Consider the following 25,743-nt stretch of genomic DNA (forward strand, 5'->3'; position numbering starts at 1 on the left):
AAGATCTTTCTCATATGACTGGGGTGAAGAGGCACTTGTATGAGCACTTGTAATCAGTAAACTGTGGATCATTGTAGATATACTTATTGTAGAATGGTTGGTTGAACCTTTCTAAATATGCCATAATGTTGCACTTTTCTGCTGAACATATAAATTCTCCCTAAAAATTGTAATGATGAAGTTATTCAAATATTGTGTTTCTAATTTATCTTGCCAATAATTGAGTTGGTGTGAGAGATCTCTGCTTCTTTGCAGCCAAACAAAACATTGAAACTCGAGAAATCACCTTCATCAAGCCCAAAGAAACATTCTGCAGAGTTGATTGCACAGGAGAAAAAAAGGCTGCAACAATTGCAGCATGAGTATGCTCTGAAAATTCAGCAACTAAAAGAGGCCCATGCACACCAGAGTAAGGATCGGTTAACTATTGTCCCTTCTGTAGAAGAAGAATCTGAATTTGCACTACCTCAGCCTTCCCTTCATGATCTTACACAAGACAAATTGAGCTTGGATATTGAAGAGAATTGTTTTGATGATGAAATTTTGTCCAATTGTAGTAGAGAGCGAAGAAGGTCTTTCAGAGAATCAAATTCTTTTACTAAACCTAATTTTAAGCATGTGGACACTCCCAAGCAAGAAGCTGCAAATAAACTTTCTAAAAAGACATTAGAACGACCAGAGTTATTTTTGGGTCTGAATATTGATGAACTGAAAAATCTTTATGTGAAAGCTGATGGCTTGAAAGAAGTCTTGGAAAAAAATGCACCATTCATGATTTCTAATGAAGAAAATGCTTGTGGTCAAGTAAGTTGTATATTAAATAATAGAAAATTGATGGCTTCAGCTTACAGTTAATAATTCTTAAAATAGGAGTTAGGCTACTATTCATTAGCTTGTCTTACTTGATTTCTGTTCTCCTTGAAAAAAATAGGAAGACTCTAGTCTTAGCTCCAATGCATTACATTTTTAGTTACTATGGTGTGGACCTTCATATAGTGTTTCAATATATACTCACATATACTCTCTTTCCTAGGAAATAACAGTAGATATAGACCAATTCACAACTCCAAATAAACAAACCGAAGGAAAGCCATGCCCATTTGGACCATATCATAGTCCTCTTCTTGTTTTTAAATCTTACAGGTATGAACATGGAGTTGTTAAAGTTGTTTGCCATCAATGGGATACTGTTTTAGAACATAGATGGGAATGTCTAATGTAATCAGAAAATGTCCTATTGTCAAAGTAGGTGTAAAATATGTGTTGTCTTAGAAGCAACTGGGTTGTTCTGGAAAAATGTAACTTAACTGCACTATTAGAGGTATTGGGGAAGGATTAGAGAGAAAAGTACAGGTAGTCCTCAACTTGCAGCCGTGATGGAACCTGTCAATTACTGTCATAAAGTGGCTCATCACATGACCAACCCTATTTTATGACTATTTTTTTGCAGTGCTTGAAAAGCAAATGCAGCAATCATAAAGCAAACACCATGATTGTGAAGTAAATGCCATGATCGGGAAGCAGACTCATTGTTCACTATTGGGAGTTTTTACTGAAAATCAGAATGGAAGTAAATACTTTTTTTCTGCAACAAAACCAAACCATAAATCATGGTCATTTGACTGCAGGATGCTACAAACAGCTATAAATGTGGGCCAGTTTCCAAACGCACAAAATATGGTTACCTAGTGGTGGGGAGGAGCAGCTATTGGAACTTGGTACCCAATTGGGGGCTCTGATGTAACTTCAAATGGTAGCTAAGCAATTGATGATAAGTGAAGGACTACCTGTATTTATTTAAAATACCTACTGTCCTAAGGTGGAAAGACGGCAAGGTGGAAAGAATGCACTTTCAAAAGTTGAGACCTACAGAGATGCTGAACTCCTTGGTAATGGTTGTAATCCCAGCTAACAGGTTCTGTGTTAACAGGTTCTTGTGCACAAGAACAATTGGTCTTCCTTTTGGACTGAATAACAAATGATATTTTGGGTATCTGGCTATGACTACAGTTATCTTTAATTTGAATACAATTTAGTACCTTTTCCATTTTTGCTTTGAAAATTATTTTCTTGATTATGAGTATTTGATTTTACTTATGTTTTTTAGGTTTAGTCCTTATTTTAGAACAAAAGAAAAACTTTACCTCAGCTCAGTATCCTACAGCAATAAGATTGAACCCAAACAGTGTTTTTGCCGTTTTGATTTAACAGGCACGTGCAATGACGACGATTGCCAGTGGTGAGTTCTTTTGTATCTTAAATTAAGTGATTTGTATTGCAGATTATTGTCTGAAGAGTTGAATGAATTTGTCATTGGTTTAAGCAGGTTCTCAAAACAAAAACAGCATAAGCAGTTTTAAGAATTATTAAAATATGGTGACATATTCTTAAAATATGCTTGTTTTTTTTGTGCCTGTAAAATTAACTTGAAGAATGTACATTCATACTTAAAAGATCTACTGTCTATCTATCTATTTATCCATCCATCCATCCAAATACATAGACACACATACATACAGGAGGTATATATAATATATATAAATGAACTGGGGTCACAATCAGGGCATTCAATATTGGGGGTGGTTAGTGAATTAAGAGAAGATTCTGCCTCCATCCTGTTGTATATTGCTCTTTCCTTAGTTATTTTGTTAAATTTAATAATAATATTTTTTATTTCAATGTTTTATATTGCAGCTTTTAATTTTTTAATCTAAGCTATCAAGAGTTACTTGATGGATAGTATATAAAAGTAATCAATAAATAAAATATGATTTATATAAAGAGAAGAGAAATAGCCAAGATTTCAAATTCATCCACAATACAACTCTCCAGGCTTGTAATGTTTAAACAGTAACAAAATACTGTATAAATTACTCTCATATTCATATGTGTGTATTTGAAACAGCTTTTATAGAAAATTGATTGAGCATAAGAAGTCTTGTAGAGAAAAAGGTTATACAGGTAGTCCTTGACTTACCACCACAATACCAGAATTTCTGTTGCTAAACAACCTGGTTGTTAAGTAAGTCATGCCCCATTTTACAGCTTTTTTGCCATGGTTGTTAAGCAAATCACTGCAGTTATTAAGTGAACCATGAGATCATTAAGTGATCTGGCTTCTCATTGATTTTGCTTGTTGGAAGCTGGTTGGGAAGGTCACAAATAGCAATCACATGACCCTGGGGCACTTCAACCATTGTAAATATATGCCACTTGCCAAGCAGTGAACTTTGATCATGTGACCACGGGGATGCTGTGATGGTTGTAAGGGCAAGGAATGGTTGCAAGTCACTTTTCTCAGTTGCATTATAACTTAGAATGGTCACTAAATGAATGATTGTAAGTTGAAAATTACCTATACTATATTTTTTACTAAACTGTACCAAACTATACTAAAAGTTACATTTGGTTTGTGATGGAGTAAATTGAGAATTATTACTGCTCATTTTATTGCAGAATTTGTGTTTTATGTGTTAAAATCTGTTTTGTTCACTGGATTTAATTTTGGCTTATTAAGGTAATCCATACAGCTGGATTGTAAAAAAAAAAACCCATCTGGCTGTAAAAAATCCTATCAGAATGGCATTTTTAAATGTTGAATGCCTCACAATAGATTAATATAGCTGAGTATTCCAAAGGAAGGTTAATGTAAATATGTGTCCTTTATGAGAAAAGGGCACTGTTAGATAGCTTTGTTCTTAACTTCTGATAGCTTAGTTTCAACTGTTAATTAAAATAAATTTTCATGTATTGTGATACTGTGTTACAACTTTTTCTTACATTTTGTAAAAAGTATATTCTTTACTTCTAGGCAACACATGAAAGACTGCACTCTTAGCAGGAGACAACTATTTGAGGATGTCATTTCATACAATTTAGGTTTGATAGGCTGTTCAGATAAAAGCACTGATGAAGAGATAAGTACCGCAACAGGTATGTGCTTATTGGTATATCAATAAAGCTTTTCAGTTCTGTAATGTTACTTGTTAAATCTGATCACAACATTTTTTGCTTTACGTGTAAAAAACAAATTGCTTTCTAATGCTTCCAGTTTACTTTGTACTAAGATTCATGAAAATATAAAGCACATACTGTGAACAATTATTAGGCAAGTGAGTATTTTGACCATATCATCATTCAAGGAGACCATGATTTTTATGCATGACAATGCTCCATTCATGCATCGAAGTACTGCACTGCATGGCTAGCCAGTAAAAAAGATGAAAGAATAATGACATGGCCCCCTTCCTCACCTGACCTAAACCCTATTGAGAACTTGTGGCCCTTCTAAAATGGTAGATTTACGGTGAAGGAAAACAGTACACCTCTCTGAAGAGTGTCTTGGAGGCAGTGGTTACAGATGCACAAAACGTTGATTGTCAACAGATCAAGAAACTAACAGATTCCATGAATTGAAGGCTTATGACTTTTATTGGAAAGAAGGGTGGCTATATTGGTCACTGATTTTTTTTGTGAAATGTCAGAAATATTTATTTGTAAATTTTGAGTTTGTTTATTCTCACTTTAACAGATGAACATAAATGAGTGAGATGGGAATTTTTTTGTTTTTCATTTAGTTGCATAATAATTCTGAATACTAATAGTTGCCCAATAGTTGTGCATACATACTCTCTTAAGAAAACCAAAACCTCATTTTTATTTTCTTAAATATTCAGGTTTGAGGTTTATTAACATTTTCAATTGACTGAGAGCAGTGTACAGTAGTTGTTCACTAATAATATTCATCCTCAAAAATACAACTTGCCTTATAATTGTGCACACAGTGTAGTTTCATGTAAGATGTTATTTAATAATGTGACTGTGTTAAAGATTAAATTTATAAAAGATTTGCTTGCATTGTTTTCATTGTAATAAGTTTCACCAATTTATTTTTTGTGGATTTCTTCCTAGGTGTGTGATTTGTAAATTTTTGATTGTAGTGTAAAACTTCTATATTGTCATTTCATTTCAGAAAAATACATAGAAAAGCTGTTTGGGGTAAATAAAGATCGCATGGCAATGGATCAAATTGCTGTTCTTCTAGTTAGCAATGTCAATGAAAGCAAGGGCCATAGTAAGTAACTTTTACAATGTCAATGGATAGGTGTTTTAAATGCATTTTGCATGAGGAGTTTCTTTTAAAAACCCATTGTTTTTCAAAACTTTCTTCTTTCTCTTTTCACTGACAGCCCCTCCATATACAACCTGGAAAGATGAAAGGAAATGGAGGGTAAAGTACTTGAAAAAAACACCAGACAGTGATAGTAGCAATGAAGAGGAATTATCTTCTGGCCCCATTAAATATGGTAATAACAGAAAACAGCAATCCAAAAATTATTTAGAAAATTTTTTATGCTTCACATAGTTATTTGGCTTATACTTAAATTTGTCTCATAATTATATGTGAATGTTAAAGTAAGAAGCAACTTGGAAGATCAAAACTTTGTCTTAACAAGAGATAGCTGATTCTAATTTGGTGCAGAGAATACATGTCTCAGTTTACTTCAGTTCTGGGAGAATCCTTGTATTAATGACAGTTATTCAGCAGCAACTGTTAACATCCTCAGAAAAACCAAATAGTCAGATTTAGTCAGATTTTTAGTAGAACAGACTAAAATTGTTGCTTCCAAGAGTTGGTTCTCTTTAATTCTTTCATTTTCAAAGTAAAACAGTTTTCTGGGAAAACACGTTTTTCAGTTTCTTTTGCTATGGAACTTAAATGAGCCTCTCCTGTAGCCCATTTTGATTTAGAAGGCAGGCCAGTTGCTCATGCCAACCTGCCTTGCTGAAATATAGGTAGTCCTCGACTTACGACCACAATTGAGCCCAAAATTTATGTTGCTGAGATATTTGTTAAGTCAGTTTTGCCCCATTTTATAACCTTTCTTGCCCGAGTTGTCAAGTGAATCATTGCAGTTGCTAAGTTAGTAACGGTTGTTAAGTGAAACTGGCTTCCCTATTGACTTTACTTGTCAAAAGGTCACAAAAGCTGATCACATGACCCAGGACTGCAACTATTATAAACATGAATCAATTAGGAATAATTTCAGTCATGGATATTATGATAGTCATGGAAAAATATTACTTTTATTTCTAGCTCCTCCAGTAGAAAACAAAACAAGTGTTCCCGCTCTGGATACTGTTGTGACTCCAGATGATGTGAGGTATTTTACCAATGAGACTGATGACATTACAAACTTGGAAGCAAGTGTACTTGAGAATCCTTCTAATGTTCAGCTTTGGATCAAACTTGCTTATAAGTATCTGAATCAAAATGAAGGGTAGGTAATTCTTATTGTGCCGATCAGTTAGTTGCACCTTTGCTCAGTATCTTCTCACCTATGCTCAGTCTTTTGTTTCCTTGCTCAAAAGATAAGTAAGCTATTGTTTAAAAGCAATTGAAAAACAATTTGATGTATTGCTGTGTTATAAATCCAGTGTAAAGGTAATAAAACATTGGTATATTCTAAGATAAAGTCTCTTTTATTTTCAGTGCTTTATACTAGGAAGCCTTCTTTGCTATAAAAATGGATTACAAATTCAGTGGTTTCAAAGGTTATATGGAAATAAAATATTTCTCTTTTGCTTTTTTTAAAATTATTGGGATAAAATAGGAAATATTTGCCTAAAAATGATAATAATTGAGGAACAACTTTCATGAGAAGACTTAATTTTTTCAGCAAATAACTGGCAAATACTCTAAGAACATTAGCTGGCAGCAAATCTTACTTGCAAAATGCTGTATTGCAAGAAAGTTTATGTCATGATAAATCTGTTAATTTAAGGTACATTTTTTTCAACAGCATACTGGCTACCTATCTACAAGTTGCTAAAATATTTTCTTGTTTCCCATTTTTACAAAGGTCATCTGCAGAATGCTTGGATTCAGCTTTAAATGTTTTGGCCCGAGCACTAGAAAATAATAAAGACAATTCTGAAATCTGGTGTCATTATCTCAAGCTGTTTTCAAAAAGAGGGCTTAAGGAAGAAGTGCAGGAAATGTGTGAGACAGCAGTGGAATATGCTCCTACTTATAAGATTTGGTGGACAGTAAGTTATATTTTCTTTATTTAAAATATTCATATATCCCTCCCATCTTATACCGAGCTCTGAGTAGCTCCCAGTCAAGAATTAAAACAGCATAAAAACCACATTAAAACTATTAAAGCCATAAGCATTAGAAATAAAAAACTTGGTGCCAAGTCAGACTTCCAACATGCAGTTATCTATCTTCTCCCAGTGCTTGGAGGAAAAGCCAGGTCTTTAGTGCTTTTCAGAAGGCTAGGGACCTGTCAAGCTTCAGAGGAAGCATGTTCCATAGAGCAGGGGCTACCATAGAAAAAGCATACTTTCTACTCCAAGGGGGCAATATTTTAGGGCAGGGACTAAGAGCATCCCCACTCTATGTAATCTGATAGGACAGGTAGATGTCCTTAGGGAAAAGCGACCCTGTGGATGTGCATGGAAAGTTACCATGGAGTATTTTTGAAATATATTGATATAGTTGACTGATACATGTTTAAAAACTCTTCAGTAGAAATTCTTTAATTAGTACAAAATATTTTGCCTGTTAAAACATTGAGCATTACTTATTAGATTTTTTTTATGTGTGATATGAAAATTTGGAAGCTGAAGAATTATATCAAACTCTCTATTAATAACCTGATGGAAAAATCAAATGTTCTGAGTGTTTTGGAAAGCTAATGGGGTCAGGGCTGTCTGGATCTCAGAGGAGATGCTATTCCATAGGGCAGTGGTGGCGAACCTATGGCACGCGTGCCACAGGTGGCACGCAGAGCCGTCCCTGTGGGCACGCACGCCATTTCTGGGCCCCTCCCCCTCTCCACGCATGCGCAGCCCGGGAACAGCTGCGAGAGCTGGGCGGGGTGACGGAACGTATAAAAGGAGCAGTTTTGGCGGGAGAGTGAGTGAAATCAGAGCTGACAGCCCCGGGACGGTCGGAAAGGAGCCCTCACCTGGCGCGGGTCCTGTCTACAGGGTGGCTCTGACGGGGGCGGCGGCTGCTGCTCTGAGCCCCTTGACTGGCCAACCACACAGAGAAGCAGGAGGAGGCGGCATGATCCCTGCAGCCGCAGATCTGGAAGCAAAACTCTGCCGACCATCCTCGCGCTGGTGGGGGCAGTGGTGGGGGAAGGTGAGCTGTGGCAGGCACCCTCCCCTCCTTGCCCGGAGGCGCACGTGGGACAATGTGCGGCAGCAGCGGCAAAGGGTGCCCGCATGCCAGATCCTGCCTTCCCCCGTCGCCGCTGCCGCCAGCGCAAGGATGGTCAGCAGAGCTTCGCTTCCGGATTTGCTGCCTGACACTATCGGCCCCCACACACAGAAGCCAGCGAGCGTATGGGGGCCGACGGTGTCCGTCAGCAGCCACAGCATGCTGGCTGTCCTGCACAATGGCGGACTGGCCACAGAGCCCCATCGGCGCGGGCGGAAATCGCTCTGGGATAGCTGGAAAAAAGCCTTTGCCTGGCCTGGGCACATCCACTCGACGGATCTGATGGGGGTGGCTTCTGCTGCTGCTGCTCTGACCGGCCAGCCCTGCAGGGAAGCAGAAGGGGCAGCTGGTGCATGAATCTGCTGCCTCGTCGGGCTGCTAGTGAGCAGCTGAGGCGGCTGCAGACCCCCGGCTGCCCCTCCACCTCCTGCTTCCCTGCTGACCGGTCAGAGCAGCAGTAGAAGCCACCCCCATGACATCCGTCGAGTGGATGCGCCCAGGCTGGGCAAGGGCTTCCTCCCCCCACATAAATCGGCGAGAAGTAAAACCTCTCTTATTACGGCTTAGTTCACAACCATAATAAGTTGCTCCTTCTGAGCAAAGGCACATGAGCTGGGTTTGCACCTCGACCTAGATTTTTGGGTGGAGGGGGGAGAAATAGCAAGCCCCCAGGTGCCAATGCAGCAAAAAGATTAATGGGCTGCTGCGACCTGCCTCTTGTTCCGGCCGCTGCAGATGATGGAGCTGCCAGCACCAGGCAGAAGAGCGGGGCCCTGAGGCGGGGGGGTTGAATCTCACTCCCTGGGCTGCGAAGCGTAGAGCAATTGGGGGTGGGGTGCAGAGAATTGAGAATGAGAAAGACGCAAGCGGAAATGGCTCCGGGACACTTGCCTTGGGGCTCCGCTCTTCTGCCTGGCTGCTAGGAAAAAAATTCTTGGGAACAAAGTTTTTTTTTATTATGGTTGTGACCACCGAGGCCACGCCCACCCAGTCGGCCATGCCCACCCGGCACACAGCGATAAGTAAATGGGTTTTGGGTTGCGGTTTGGACACTCGGTCTCTAAAAGGTTCGCCACCACTGCCATAGGGCATGTGCCATGACAGAGAAATCATGTTTCTGGGTCCTATTACATGGCACTATATTGTGGAAGGACCCAGAGCATGCACCTCCAGACAGAAAGTTGGGGACAGAAAGTCTCAGAAATAACCTGAATAAATTTAAGGGTTTATCTATCTTTTGAAATGTTGTGTAATTTTTCTTTATAAACCAAAGTGATTCTTATGGTTAAGAGAATATTTTCTCCCAACTATTGTTCAGTTTCTAAGTCTTGAAAACACATTTGATGGAAAGGATTATGTATGTGGAAGAATGCTACAATTCCTGATGAAAGCTCCAAAGAGTGAGGAGAATGTGGATATTTGGTCCTTTCACTTGCTGGAGATGTTACTGTATAGAGTTCATTTAAGTCTCTTTACTGGAAAGTATCAAAACGCCATTGCATTATTTCAGGTATTTGCTTATATTATAATATAATTTTATCCAAATAATTAGAGTTTATTGATGGTTTGAGATACCTTGCAGTCTGGTAGATACTCTGAATAAAAAACTAGACAAAATGAGCAGCAATGGGAGTATGCTAATTTTTATCAAATAATGTGAAAAGAAACAAGAATCCCTATTTGTTCACTAATCGTCTTTGACAACTACTATATAATGCACAAAAGTCACAAGAATTATGACTGAAAGTAAAAGTACTTTTAAAATAGAAAGACTTGTCTTATGTATAAATGCATAGCCACTCTTTTTTTTCCTTTCTAGAAGATGAAATTACTTACTCTTACAGTTGGCCCTATGATTAATTGGTCCCTTTAAAATTACGGTCCTAAGATTAATAGTTCAGAATGCAAGGCAGGGTCAAAAACCAGAATATAGAAATTCCAGTTTTTATTCCTGTGGCTCCTGATTTTGTTTCATGAGCAAGATTACCACCTTCCTTCCTTCCTTCCTTCCTTCCTTCCTTCCTTCCTTCCTTCCTTCCTTCCTTCCTTCCTTCCTTCCTTCCTTCCGGATTTATAAAGGTATACTTCCAAAAAATATCCCAGCCTCAATTGTTAGCCATCTTTAATAAGTAAATCTCACAATTCAGCTTTTATTTACAGGGAGATCTGCATCTTGGTTGAAATTATGCCTTTTGATCTGGGTAGTTCTTATCCTCCAAAAAGTCTAGATCTGAAAAAGTGTCTTTAGAAGATCCAGTTTCAAGGTTTATGACTTGTAGAACCATCTGCTCCAGATGATTGAACCTTCCAAGTGTGGAGGTTCAGTCTCCTTGATAAGACTTCCTCTGAGGGAGGCATCACAAAAATTAAGTTTAAGCTTATATCACTTTCTGTTCCACAGAATGCTCTGAAGTCAGCAAGTGATAAGATTATAGTGCAACATCTGACTGTAAGTGACCGTTGCTTAGCTTGGCTATCCTACATACATTTGATTGAATTTGGAGATCTTCCAGTTAAATTCTATGATCCTGCCAATAGCAACTCTTCAAAACTAATGAAAAAGGAGTCCTTTTTGATACCTTGGAAAACAATGGAAGATGTTAAAGCTAATCCTGATACTCTGTTAGCTTTGTTTGAAGGTAACTGGTTTAATTCTTAAATAGTTAAATTGTATGTATACTGTAATAATGATACAGTGTGCTATTAATGATTATCAAGCATTGATTTTATCCTTTACACATTAACTCAGAGTATATCTATCTATCTTAGTGAGGCTTCTTTCTAAATAGGCACAAATAACATTAATATTATTCTAGAAAGCCAGCATTGCAAACCACCTCTTCTCCAGAAACACTCTGGGAACTGAAGTCTCAATACAACTGGAGAGCATCACTGTGATCTTACTCAGTTGGTTCATGAAATCAATTTTATAAAGCTATTGTTGAAGAATGTACTAAAGTTGAGTGTAGTAAATAATAGTAGAATAATGACTAGCTCAGGAATTCTGAGAGTTGAAGTCCACAAGTCTTGATCATAACAGATGTACATCCATTATTTACTGTTACAATTCTGTATCCACAAATTATATGCATTATATTTGGGGGGAAGGGGAGAGGAGAGAAAAAACATGGAATGTGATGATCTATAGATTGATAGGATATTTTATCGAAAGTCCTGTTAAGTTGTGTATTCTCTCCTGTTTGTTTCAATGAAATAGCAAGTTTATGAATAAATTTCCAGACCATTTCAAGTATTCAATGAAATAGAATTAATCAATGATAGATTTAGAGCTGAAATAGTTCCTCACATATACCTTTTTTTGGACAGCTCTTTTTCCATCCCTTATGTTTCCATGGCATCTGGGAGGATGTTTTAAACTCAGATCTCTCATTTTTCGAGAAAAGCTTCTCTTTCCATTCTTATAAGTAGAGATTTGGTTACCGGTATATCCTGTTTTTCTAAGAGAAACTCCTAAGGATCATAGGATTGTAATTCTGTAATTTTAAAAAATGTTACGTGAATCAGTTTTGATAAATGGCATGATTTAACATAAATTTTGTTCCTCATCTTATATAATCAGATTATAAATGTAAGTAATCCTTTAGTGATGGTAAAAGATGGATTCTTCATTAGTTTTGAGACCTGCATTCTGATGTTCTTTTTCCCTAAATGTGGATGGCAATTACATACATGTATTCAGTGACAAAATTTTATATTTCTAAGTGTGTAATTTTTGTTTTGTTTCTGTATTAGATGCCATCCAATCATGTACCAGTGAGGATGCCTCCACTGAGAAAACAATTTTTTGCCTTCCCTTGTACAGAAACATGATTGTTTTGCAGCAGCTGTTAGAAAGGTTTGTTGTTGAAAAACTTACTTTTTTTTGTATGCTCCTTCCATTATATTCTAGGACCAGCTGTTTCTATCCTAATATAACTGTTATATTAGAAGACTAAAAAGAGGTTTATTATATATAATGCCCATCTCATAAAATGTGTGTCTGGGTGGCACAAAATTAAACATTAAAAACAATATAAAAACAGTCAATCATTAAAAAATTAATATTACACTTTTTAAGAGGCAAGGAGAGAGTGACAGATACTAACAGCAGTAAAATCACCTTAGCAACTCACAAGGACTTGGCTCCCAAGCTTGATGACATTGTGAAAAATTAACAGGATGACCCAACCTGATCTCAGAGAGAGGGGATGATGTTTCATGAGGTGGGCACTATGGCAGAAATGGTCGGCCTCCAGGGTCCCGCCAAATGTAATTAGCAGATGGGATATACAGCATCTGCAATTCTTTTGTTGGATCTGATGTAACAGATGTAATTGGGAAGAGGCAGTCCCTCAAATAACCTGGTCCAATGTGATGAAATGTAGTGAGGGTACATTCCAGGGGAGTAAGAGCTAATTCAGTCCAGAGATCATGTCTGAGAAAAAAAAAATGGGCAAAGATAGCCATTCCCTAATAGTTCACAGAATATGTTGTAGATGCAGATAGTAGAGTCCTCAGTCTGCCAAGATTTTTTTTGTACAGTGAAACAATAAAGAATCAGTTTGGAAGAATTACTACATGTCATTCTAGGTTCTGGGCCTGACACCCAGGCCAGGAAGGGCTTTAAAGGTAAAAACTAGCATCTTGAATTGGACCTGGAAGCAAACAGGCAACCAGTGCAGCTGACAGAGCAGAAATACAATGCCTGCTATTCCAAGGATACACTTAATTTCCCATACTGCTGCATTCTGTACCAACTAAAGCAAGGGCATAGTCCTAAAAATGGAAGGTCCCAACACCCAAAGTCACTCAGTCTTGCCAGGCTTCAGCTGAAGCCTATTATTCCCCATCCAGATCTTCAGCTTCCAGATACCAGGATAAGATATCAACAGCATTACTTAATTCACCAGGTGCAGAAATGCATAACTGGGTATCATTAGCATACAGATGATACTTCACCCTATGGCAGTGGATGAGCTCATCCAGTAGCTTCATGTAGATGTTGAATAGTAGTGGCCAAAATCTTTTCCCCCCCACTGGATATCGATCCCAAAGAAAGTAGGTGAACCAGCACAATATAGTGCCTCCTGCGCAATCCATAGAGCCACATGTGAAAGACAACTTGGTTGATGCTATCAAACAGAGCAACAATAGGTGCATCAGAATGAGACACCTCGCGGCCAACTTGCTGCGGCCAATTCATCTCAGCTATCTTGCCACGGCCAACCCAGCATGGCCATCTTGCCACAGCTATTTGCCATGGGACAACTTGCTGTGGGACAATTGCACACAGGATAACTCAACACGATAAAAGTTATCCACCACTATTTCTTTGGCAATATTTCTATTCACAAAAGCGGAAATAATGTCAAAGGAAGTATGGCGGATAACATAGTGTTGAGTTATCCCATGTGGAATTGTCATGCAGTGAGTTGGCCACAGTGAGTTGTCCTAGAGCCTGGTTGCAGAACCCCCATCTCACCCCCACAGAGATCATCTAAAAACATGACCCATGCCATTTCTGACCCATATCCATGCCTGAATTCTAACTGAAAGGCATCCAAATCATCTATTTCATCCAGCGTCCACTGAAGCTACTGCACAATAACCTCAACCAGCTTCCCTAAAAATTGGTTAGATACTGAATGACCGATGGCTTATTGAAGGGGTGAATCAAAACCTCCTGAAGATGTGAAGGAACAACTCCCTCCTTCTACCCCATTCACACGACATGCCCCCCCAAGCCCTTTAACAAGCCAAGGGGAAGGGTCTGGAGAGCAGGTGGCCAAGCTCACAGCCATAAGGACCCTAATGAGCCATAAAGTTCATGTTCATGTTTCTGTTGATATATTTGAGTCAAGGTCAGCTCCTGCTGAACTTTGGATATTGGCCAAAACGTTTTCTTGGCAACATTATGCAGCACCCCATATAGGACTTGACATTGCTTTTTGGGAAGTTTCAGTTCTTTAGCTCTTAGATTTCCTAATAGCTTCCTATATAATAGTAACCAGACCCAACTTTTCTTAGTGTTTTTCGATAGGTGAATTAGGTGAATATTAGTTGAGTGCTGCCATAAGAGTGGAGTGGATTTTTTTAAAATTGCATAAGGTTTTTGTATTTCATTCTTTTAATATTTTAAATAATCTACCTACAAAAATGTTCATGGAAAACTTCACTGATTTCATTCAAGGTGGGAAGCTGCTATTGAGCTGTGTAAATCACTTCTGAAATTAAATCCTTTTGACTGTCATCTTTTGAAGATTCTAGTTGGTTTGTATTTGAGAACAGGAGAAATTGAAAGAGCTTGTGATGTGTGGCTCTCAGCGTTTGAGAAGAATCCTCAGAATGCCCAGGTTTTTTACTTTATGTGCAAATTTTTCATGATGCAGGTAAACCAACTTGTTCCATATTTGATTTATTATTTATTACAGTTTCTCCAGTGCAAAATAACAACTTTATCATGAGATATAGTGGAGATTGTTGTAGAACAAAGTAAAAATGTATTTTACCCGAATCAGTTGTTTACATGTTACAAGATTTGAGATATGAATCTGAATGTTTTGGTTTATTGGGTGGATGATGTAGAACTTGGTGACAAAGGTATAATATTCCAGATGAATTTTTCATACCTTTGTTTTATATATATGAAAGGATCTTTTGTATTCTTTATGTATAAATCACAAAAGGTTAATTTGGTCTTGTGTTGTTGCTTCTGAGTAATCTCTCTGACTATTCAGGTGCTCTCTTTTTCTGCTTTTATATAATTACTAAAATTTTACTTTTAATATTTCCATATAACAGCTCATTTAATTGAATTAGTTTCAAAAATCATTAAAATGTTTTTTTACATAATGCTGAGTTGTATTGGATATTCTTTAATGTAAGCTAACATCAAACTTAATTATTTTATGACAGAATAGATCAGATAGTATTCCTGCACTGTTGCAAGCCTTTGTTGCTGCATTTTTTGAGTATGTTCCTCAAGAAAATCATCCTGTAGATTTATTACGGTAAGCCTGGCTGCTGTTTTATTCTATATTGAATTACCCTCAATTTTGCCGTGGAAATTGTGGCATACATGTATTTGTAGAAATTCTAGTCATACATTGTCAAGTTCCAATCTACTAAGCATATTTTCAGGAAAATCATTTTTTTCCATTTGTCTATTTAATGAAAAGATTTCGCATATTTAGTTTGTGTTTCATGCATTTAGTTCTCATTCCACTAGACAACAGTTTTGTTACTAACAAATTTTGTTTTCATACTTGTGTCAATATTATGTCCAATATTTTATTCCTGCACATAGATAAATGTTCATGCATTATTATAATCCATTATACTAGGTCTTGCTTAGAATAGTTTCTTCAGTAACATCACTCAGTTTTTATTGGAACATAGCCACTTCTGGTATTCTTTCTGTTTTGTTAGTTTGTATTCAATTCACTGTTACTAAAAGCAGTGCTGAAATTACTCAGTTACTCAGAGAAGCTATTCTTTTTCTCAGTTTAAAATCCTGGCTAAGCTAATCAAGTTAATTAGATGAACTGAAAAAAATAATGATGCAAATGTTAAAATTAATTTCTCTCACTCCTTCACTTCTGAAATAACCCCTAGCAGCTGCCACCTTTTAGGTTTTGTATGTCCTTTCATCAATGTATGAGTACTTGTAATTAACAATTCCTCTTATTAATTAAAATTCTATGCAACTTCTACTATTGTGCTAGTAGTACGGATGGGAAAATTTTGCACCTGCCATAATTTGCAGTTATGTGTTTGTTGCAAAATCTAATTTGATTCCTACTTAATAGCTAACATAGCATTTGGACTTTGATTTTTGCTATATGTTTATAAAGTTTCTGTTGCATAATATTAGTTCTATATAGTAAACATTTTCATACTAAAAGCAGATTTTTGTTGTAGGTATTTTTTGAATTTTCCAATGTCAATTGAATTTACACCACCCTTGTATAAGGGAAATTTTATGGAAGATGTTTTAAACCAGCAGATTCCTTACCTGTGGCAGATATACTGGTGAGATTGTTTGTTTCAATGCTAATATAAATTTGCAAAGGATGCCTTATACTATACCAGTTTTTGAAGGGCAGCCCTTCTGTCCCTGGTATATTCATCACACTTGATGAATGCAGCTTTCTCCTGTGGTATGAAAAAATGCTGATAGTTTTTTGTATCATGTCTTTGTGTAGTGCCCTTCTGCATTTCAATTTACAGTTTAGTGTTATGAGGTAAGGATGAGAAAAATTGGAACAGTTTACAATCCTAAATTCTACCTAGTGAAAAGGAGTACATACTTTTTAATAAAAAATTCAGATTGTGTTAAAACAGAATCTTTTATATAAAAAGTACTAGTAAACAACTAGCTGTACCCGGCCACGCGTTGCTATGGCTCAGTCTGGTTAAATGGAAAAGAGAAAAGAGAAAGCGCAACAGATGGCGCTGTTTTTCCAAAAAAAAGCATATTTTTACCTGTCACAGGTGTGACATCTATATAATAGTAGGTATATAAAAACACGCGCGTATTCGAATGCAACGTTGTGTCAAAATTTCAAAGCAATCTGTGAAGAACTTTTGGAGATTTAAGATTTTGAACAAACAAACATTTACATTTTTATTTATAGATGAAATCAAGGCAAGTAGAATTTTTGTTCTGCTATGCAATGTTTTGGAAGATGAAGAAAATGAGCTCAACTTTGATCAAGTTCTTTACAAATCTGTGCACATAAATTAAACCATAGTTTAGTGTTGTGTCAAAACTTGAGCATATTTTGATCTTCTGATGGTTCTAAATGACAGCTTCCTCCATTGCCCTTTTCTTTTAGCAAAAGGAGTATGTGTTTGGTTACAAAAACATTTCTTTTTGTATAGTTTATACCAATCTCTTCATGGAAGTTCTATAGAAGCAACAGATGCATTTGAGGCAGCACTTGGAGCAGTCATGCAAGAGGAAATAGTTCAGCAGATTTGGATGGAGTAAGTATAAATGTGAGACATTACTTGACTATTTATTCAGCGAGCATATTTATGTATCAGATTTGTACTTGTATACCTCTGGGTAGTTTATAGATAAAACATTAAGTGATACAAAAACTATAGTTAGAAACAAGTTAACAACCAGATTAAAACAAAGTTAAAAGAGACAATAGCAAAATTAAAAGGCAGAGGGAGCACCTTCAGCCCACCGGTCACTCCCCATGTTGCATGGCACTCTTGGACCCCCAGGCCAGTTGGCAGAGCCAACTCTTTAACACGCTTCTGAAAGGCCAGGAGAGTGGGGATCTGTCTCATCTCTCATATAAAACCCAAGAATGCAGATGAACAACCATCATTTGAGCTTATATAACAACCCTGCAAGCTGTCCCTGGAATCCCCAAGACTGAAAAATCTGTGTTTTGAGGGTCTTTAATAAAATAGCACATTCAGAAGTATTCAAATGTGTTTTACTTGTATTTTCCAGTTACCTTGTTTTCATCAATGACAAAATTGTCAAATCCAACAATCACGTTCAAGAATTCAAGCTTTTTACTGACCTTGTGAACAGATGTCTTGTTACAGTCTCAACACGTTACCCTATTCCATTTAGCACCGCTGATTACTGGACCAACTATGAATTTCATAATAAGGTACAGTATTTCAAAATCCACAGTAAAGCACACCTCTAGTAAAGCAACATTACAAGCAAAGTTGAGATCTTTGATTAGCCAAAATGTTATAAAGACCCATCGGAACTTGGGAGAGGGCAAAAGAAAATGTGATGTTCAAATCAACACTTTTAGGTGGAATGGAGGGAGAAACATAATGATGAGGGATCCTTGGTGCTCTCTGAATTTGGGTTGTTTTCTTGCAGACATTTCATTACCCAATTAGGTAACATCATCAATGCTGATATTTACCTACCCTTAATGAAATGTCTGCAAGAAAACCACCAAGCTTAGAGAGTACCAAGGACCCTTCATTTCAACCCTGAGATATAAATATTGTCCTTTATCGAAACTTAATGGTATTATAATAGTTTCAGGTTACTTGCATTGAAAGAGGTATCCTGGCTGTATTTTCATTGTGCCTATGGTTCAAATTAATTGAATCAGAATCGCCTGCAATATTAATTAGGAAGGTGCCTTTTAGCAGGATTGGTGTCTACCTTATTTCCTTTTCATCACTGCTGTAATATAGTACATCCGAGAGTTCCTTGGACATTTGATTGGTCTTTTTATTCTTTTATTTTATTCTTTCCATCTTCTGCTAGCTATTGTTTTTCTGCTTTGTGTTTTTATTTTATCTTCCCCTTTTTATTCCTCTTCACTGTTTGCCATGTACCGATAACCCTGAAGGCACCATTTAATAGGTGCACCAAATACAGTAGTAAGCTGCTGACTATCTAAGGAAATTACTTGCCTCCTTTCTACTTGGAGGAAAGGAAATTACCTTACAAAGCAAGTCATATGCAGTTGGTCTTCAAGACTGAGAATACTTTTGTGTGGTCGAGTATTGAAACTTGTCCATATCCTTATCTCTTCAGACTGTGCCCAGAAAAATGTTACTTCCACCTGGGTCCTTGGGAGTCTGAAGCTAATAGCAAAGGCATCAGTTCTGTTTCAGAGCTCAACTGGACCATCATCACATAGCACAACCTTCATTTTGGCCTACTCCTCCTTTATCAAAAGCCAGCAATTGCAGAGTTTTTTCCATTAAAATCTGCAAAAAATACAAGAATCAAGATAATCCGATACCTTCCAATGATGTTACTTCTGATTCTCTCATGATTTGGGCCCAGGAAGGTGTATTGTTTGCTTGCTTGAATTATTTTTAAAAATAATAAAGGCAGGATTAAAAACAAACAAACGAATCCCCAATAGAGCTGCTTATGCATGCCAGTCTGAAGCTAAATGGCATGCTTCTTCTTTCTGTGAAACAACTAGGTAAAGCGATGTATGATGGAATATCCCAAAATTGTCTTATTTTGATAGGTATCAGTCAGTCCAACTTAACTCTGAATTCAAGTGTGCATGCTATTTTCCCATTCATTACACTAGAGGACAGGGTTTTAAAAATAAATAAATGGAAGCTTCTAATGTTTTCAAAATCAACCTTTCAGGTAATTTCCTTTTATCTGAGTTGTGTTCCAAAGACTCAGCATTCCAAAGCTTTGGAACGGTTTTGTTCTACCATGCCTTCGAATCCTGGACTTGCATTCAAGTAAGAAATATTACTGGGAGCATCTAAAAGTTTATATGTGTGCTTCGTTTTATTCTTTGAAATCCAGGGCAGTGTTGGAAAGAAATTAGGGAAATGAGCTGTGTGAATAGTAACTCTCTGAAAATTGAACTAGACTGAATTTGGTGTGAGAGATGAAGCTGGCAATAGAAAAATTGATTCTGAAAAGGGTTGGATCAGGTTGGGGGGCTATGAAAAAAACCTGTAGGAGAAGCTTTTGGACAACCATTTAAAATACCGGTGACTCTTCCCACTTCCTTTTCCTCCCTCCCAGTCTTCCAATCCAGTGTCCTGAGCCTATATAGAGTTGCAGCTTAGAAAGTTTGTTGAAAGGTGAAAATGATCTTCTTAGCATCCTAGTTCCCTAAACATAAATATGTTCTTAAACTATAAATATTATCCAGCAAGTCTCTAAGAAAATATTGGGCACAGTAATAGTTTAGTGCTCTTTAGATAAAATAGAGCAATTTTCCCCATTGCTTTTTGACTTACTGCAGAACCTAGAGGAGCATTTTGGTGAAACTTGATTTTATTTAAAAATCACACAATTGAAAGTTTGTTCAGGAACTAAAAGAAGCAAATGCCATACATTGGATTCAAAAACTGACATTAAACTAGGAAATGAATGCAAGCAGATGGCTCAAGAGATGTTTTCATTAGCATTAAGCCAGCCAGCATTTAATCTTTAATAATTTCAGTCTTTTGAGTAGGCCTACCTATTGTCTATTAATTAACTAATTAATATTAGTAATTGGTATCAAATAGCAATAACTAATTAATAAATAGGAATCTTAGTAAACAATTTTTTGATCTCTTCATAGAAATGTTCATTTATTGTGCTGCATTTACCGATATTAAAACCAATGCCCATAGAGATACATTGGGACAATTTCTAAGTAATTATCTGCCTGACCAGGTCAATTTTTTTCATCCCAATCTTTTCATTTCATCACTTCTCCCTTCATACCAAATTTTCTGTTCAGTTTTCAGAGTTTATTCTCGTAGCAGAGTCCCAATCCCAATATAATTTCTTTCGAAAGAAAAAGAGATAAAAAGTATATTAATATGTATTTTAGTAACATGTTTTCTGGAGTAATTTAGCCTGGTTGTTTTAGCTGAAGTTATTCTGACAGTGTCAAGCAATAACAGTGGTTTACCGATAGACCAATTACTGAAGGAGGTTACAAACTCCCCCTTCACTGGAAGTGTTTAAGCAGAAACTGGTCAATCACCTATTGAGCGATTAAGATTTCTGCCCTGAGCAGAAATTGGCGTCAATCTCTAATACATATTAGTTTGAACCCTCAACTTATATTTGCATTCGGTTTTCTTTTTCTGGAGATTAAAAAAAAAGTTTTATTTAACATGTTGATTTAGCTATTACTATATTTTCTCATATACTTCTTTGTAATTGCAGGTTGCTACAGCAGTATTGGGAAGAAAACAATGTTCAAATTTTGAAACTGCAAGCCAAGATGTTTACATATAATATGCCAACATGCCTGGCCATCTGGAAAATGTAATTCAACAGTCATACACCTGTTAACATAGATACTGTTGTAGTTTTCATTGTTTTAAAAGGTTTGCTTCATAAAACTGAAATAGCCTTCAAATTAGTTTCTACTAGAAAGGTTTTTCATTGTAGTCCAATTCACACTCTTTGGTTTAGAAATGTACACAATATTAAAGCGAGGACCTTGCTTTCCCATTCAAAAATACTTCAGAAGTAAGTATATTTTGTGTATATAAGTAAGGAAAAATGATTTATTTCCTTGTTGCTACTTTGGAGTTTTGTACTATTCAAATTATTGACTTCTGTTTCCTCCTCCTTTCTACCCTCCCCTTTATATATCATAATAGCACTATCCAGTGATGATGAACTGATCATTGTCTGCAGTGTTTGTACATAATGGGAACAACTGAAATGTCTTGCTCATGTAAGATTGTTTAAAAAATGGATCTTTTTTGTCTCTTCACTATAGATTATCATCATTGGGAGTTAGTCTATTACTTTCCAGGATTTTATAGTTTCATTCCATATCCAGTGTTCCTCCCTTAAAGATACTCAGTATTCAGTAAAAATAAATCATTTTTATTTCTTCCCTTCAGAGCCATTGCTGCTGAATGCTTTTTAAAGGGACAAAGAGAGGTATGTAAGGAAAATATACTAAATAGAAATAATTTGAGAATAATTGTTCCAAAGGTTCTTAATTTGTCTCATCTCTTATTTAAATTCTATTTAAAAAGAACAAGCAGCAATGCTGTTAAGAATAAAAAAGCAATGGTAGTTTATTTTGTAGGAAAAAAAAACCTAGTAATGCTTTTCAGTATTCAGAGCTTGTACTATTAGATAAATTTTACATAACAACAAGCCATGAATTCTGGTTTTACAAAATATGAATTAATTTGCTCTTCATTCATATTACAGGTAAATAAATCAAGAAGTGAAATAGTTTGATCTGATGTCGAAACTTAATAGTCAGGGCCCCTGGGCCAATCACAGTATTTATTAATAACTTTTTACTAATAACTTTACTTACATTAATTACATGTGTTAATTATACTTCTTAATTAATTACATAGTCCATAATTCAGACATCAGGTGAAGCTATCGTCTTCCTGGTTTATTTGCTTGAAAGAAGAAAGTAAAGCAGGAGCAGATAAGCTAGGTGTGCATATGTGCACCTAAAATACATTCCAGCAATTTTTTTTATTTGTTGTTTGCAAACAATCCATTATGTTCGTTTGAAAAAGCAAAAGAAAAGGCATGTGGTTCAGTCTCTTCTGTCAGATGCAGTAACAATATATTTGCACCACTTTAGTACCCTTGTGGACCATCCTAAAGTCCTTTCACATGCTAATTGGGTTGACTTAAATTCAGTCCCTTTGACCTTATGACAATATAATTCTACCTATACCTGCTTAGTGAGCTTTATTCCCAGATAAACAGTTTTAAGGATTTGTTGCACAAACAAAAGTTTTGTTTTAAAATAAGACAATATGAAGTTTTACTCTAAGATGGAAAATCATGTTTTTGAATTAATTCAAATATGCTGGATTTAACTTTTTTTTTATATAAAAAAATGAGGTTACTAGTAGTTATGTATAATCAGTGTGATAAACTGATCAAGACAGTTTGATGTAGAGATGAATGAGAAAAATATTTATTGAGTGATAACATCGAATTGTTTTTTTGTCTCTCCTTTACAGGTCCATCACTTATATCAGAGAGCCTTTCAGAAGTTACCTCTTTGTGCAACCCTGTGGAAAGATGTAATGTTTTCTCCTTATGTTTCAGTTTAAGGTTTCATTTCAATTTTCTGCATATCCCATGTCCATTGATGTGGTGATATTCAAGCTCTGGCTAAATCTCATGTCTGCTTCCCCATCTCTTACAGCAGTTCCTATTTGAAGCATCAGAAGGAGGTAAAACTGATAACCTGAGAAAACTAGTTTCCAAGTGCCAAGAGGTTGGAGTCAGCCTAGATGAGCTTTTAAATTTAAACACTTACAGAACAGAAAGCACGAATCACTGAACGCTGGGTGCAGTCAGTACTAAGTCCTCTCAAATGCCAAAATCATTTTGAATGATTCTCCAGGCTGATCTCTGGCTTTAGGCTTGTGTAAAGCAGATGAGTCGTGCTGAGCAGCTCAAGTCTCTTTGGCTTGCTTTCCTTGAACCTGGAAACAATTAACATGGCGCCTTCTTGGATAAATGATGCCCTCTATGGCCTGCTTCTGGGCCCTGCCAGACTCTCATAACATCATGTACGTAAGTATAGCTCATCCCAATGACAGACATAAAATGTATTAATTTTTTAAAAACTTGCTTCTTTTCATTTTCTTTTGTGCTATTACTGATTTCACTTGACACTCACACTGATGCCTGAAAGATCTATGTTTGGAGTTAATAATGAGGGCCCTGTTTACATGAAAAACAACCAGTCTGTTTTGTTTTACTTTTTATTTCCCTGTCCTTGTTTCCCAGTCCCTTTTTTTTCAGAGATTTGTTTTGATTGCAGGATTTAAACAAAAACAACCGTTCTTAAGCGAAGTACCTGCCATGGCCACAAGTATGATTTTTGTACTTGGAGGCTATGAGGGTAGCTTAATGCCCTTTCTGCATTTTGGACTTGTGGCAGAGACTAAAACTTGAAGAATACAATTTCTATTACAAATGCCAGTGCATCAGAACCTCAAGAGTGATCAATTCTATTATGTGCAATTTTTGTAAAGAAATTTTAATTTATAATAAAAGTTTAACAGTTAATAATATTGAACTGATTTGTATTAAGATACTACACTGTAGTATTACTGTTTATACAAAGATATTTTGAATATACGTTTTTAAAAATCTGTTGTCTTTGTTGTCTTTTACTAGATAGTACAAATGTTTCTGTTTCCATTCTTTTTTTTTAAACAGCACACAACAGTGGGACAGCTAACAATCTTTTCAGAGCACAAAGTCATAAATAGTAGTAGTAATAAAATAGTAAAGTTAAAGTAGTGATACAGATAAAATAGTAAAGATACTACTAGTAATAATAGTAGTAGCTCAGGCTACTAGACATTTGTCCAGTGTTTTTTTTTATCCAGACTGAAAATATGCACTACAAAAAGTATATCATAAACAATCAAAATGTTTGCATCCTAGAATCACACTGCATTGTCTTGTGCAAGTTTTAATTAATCTTTTGTGGTCATTCATGATTAGCATACATATATAGAAACCCACTAGCTATTCCTTTTCTGGGTTATCCGTCAGTGGTGTCATGTAGACAGCAAAAGAAGTAAATAGTATGTAAAAGAAGTTGAAAGCACAAGGCAAGAGGAAAGAAAGGAACATTTAGCTAGATTTAGTTTACATCAACTATGTTCAATACCATTCCACACATTTCTGTCTTTATAAATCATTCTTGCTTCCACTATGTACACTACATTTTAAGCTCCTCAATCCTGTCTTTGAGGCTGCCACCAATTCCAGCACTGTCTTGCTCTTCCCCTTGCTCTCAATTCATTCACTCTTGAGGGAATGGAGCTAACCTAATGCTGGGTGGGGGGGGGGAGAGAATATTTCATAAGATGGACACTATGGCAGGGAAGGCTTTTGCCGCCTGGGACCCACCAAATGTAGTACACATTACAATAGTCCAATTTGGAGGTGACTAAGGCATGAGTGACTGTGAGCAGAACTTTCTGTTCCAGGAACAGGGCCAACTGGTGTACAACCTGAAGCTAGGTAAAGGCCCTTTTAATCACAATTGCCACCTCACCTTCAACTAGCGGTTGAGAGTCTAGGAGGACCCCCCTTCCCCAGATGTACTGTACTGGTCCTATCTGGGGCAGTGCAACTTTATATCCAGTGCATTGCAGATTATCAGCTGTATTTACGCATGCTTACATGCATCATTCCTTAATAGTCTCATTTGGGCCAGTATACCACAAATGGAACCAAAGTCTAATTTTATTGAAGTGTGCTCATGCTGTTCAGTTCAATGCAACTAAAATCTCTAGACATTACTTTGCAACTACTAGCTTGCCTGCATCCCACCAGCACGGAGATACACAAAGTGTACTGGTATACTCAGCATGCAATTATAATTAGAAAAAGAGTCCTTTGTTTCATAGCCTGATGGTCCAAGTATAGTCCTCTTTGTTTATTGGCAATTGCTTATTAATTTAAACATTCAACAAATATACTTCAGTTAAAATGACTTTATCCAGATTACCCCATCAATTAAAATTATGTGCATAAATGGAATTGTATTTACCAGAAATGTGAACACAACAGTTAGTGTTAATAAATATGAAGAATTGTAACTTTTTTTAGGCAACTGATCCTACTTTATAAAACCTTTGACATCTTATTTCTGTTTGTTCCCAGAGAAACCAGTCTGAATAGTCTCCTCACAAAATACTATAATTTTGATTGGTAACCCATTTAAAACTGAGCCTGTATGTATAAAATTGGTAATGTTTCCAAAGTGAATTTGTTGCAGAAGAATGCCCAAATTCAGTTTGGATATTTTAAGTCCCAACTATGTCACTTTTTCAAGTATCTCTTTCCCTTAATTAAGCCTCCTCCTGAATAAAAATCTTCATGGAACCTAGCTATTGGTGATTATATGTGAAGTATCATTTGAGCAGATTTTTTTAACTAAAGCTATCAGGAGTCCATATACTTTTAATAGTTCCATCACCCCAAAAGGTATGTATTGAAGGTGGGGTGGAGGGTGCATAAACATTGACTTCAAGCACAGGTTGAATGGAAGAGAACAAAG

The 25,743-nt window shown here is 36.5% G+C and overlaps 1 protein-coding gene across 1 annotated transcript in view; it reads left to right on the forward strand.

Annotated features, from left to right (window-relative positions):
- ZFC3H1 (zinc finger C3H1-type containing) overlaps nt 1–23,795 on the forward strand; it is a 46,139-nt gene extending 22,344 nt beyond the window's left edge. Inside the window, exons 15-35 of the mRNA XM_015811792.1 lie at nt 256–804; nt 1,034–1,143; nt 2,108–2,239; nt 3,812–3,933; nt 4,973–5,074; nt 5,190–5,306; nt 6,098–6,281; nt 6,864–7,050; nt 9,552–9,743; nt 10,635–10,872; nt 11,987–12,089; nt 14,424–14,622; nt 15,149–15,243; nt 16,154–16,264; nt 17,117–17,221; nt 17,706–17,871; nt 19,344–19,444; nt 20,880–20,981; nt 21,572–21,611; nt 22,673–22,735; nt 22,861–23,795. Of these exons, the coding sequence (XP_015667278.1) occupies nt 256–804; nt 1,034–1,143; nt 2,108–2,239; nt 3,812–3,933; nt 4,973–5,074; nt 5,190–5,306; nt 6,098–6,281; nt 6,864–7,050; nt 9,552–9,743; nt 10,635–10,872; nt 11,987–12,089; nt 14,424–14,622; nt 15,149–15,243; nt 16,154–16,264; nt 17,117–17,221; nt 17,706–17,871; nt 19,344–19,444; nt 20,880–20,981; nt 21,572–21,611; nt 22,673–22,735; nt 22,861–22,998 (3,156 nt within the window). The 3' untranslated portion in view covers nt 22,999–23,795. The remainder of the gene's footprint in view (nt 1–255; nt 805–1,033; nt 1,144–2,107; nt 2,240–3,811; nt 3,934–4,972; nt 5,075–5,189; nt 5,307–6,097; nt 6,282–6,863; nt 7,051–9,551; nt 9,744–10,634; nt 10,873–11,986; nt 12,090–14,423; nt 14,623–15,148; nt 15,244–16,153; nt 16,265–17,116; nt 17,222–17,705; nt 17,872–19,343; nt 19,445–20,879; nt 20,982–21,571; nt 21,612–22,672; nt 22,736–22,860) is intronic.
- Nucleotides 23,796–25,743: the final 1,948 nt, after the last annotated feature.

The sequence above is a fragment of the Protobothrops mucrosquamatus genome, unplaced genomic scaffold (genome assembly GCF_001527695.2).
Source record: "Protobothrops mucrosquamatus isolate PMUCROS unplaced genomic scaffold, P.Mucros_1.0 scaffold49, whole genome shotgun sequence".
NCBI lineage: Eukaryota > Metazoa > Chordata > Lepidosauria > Squamata > Viperidae > Protobothrops > Protobothrops mucrosquamatus.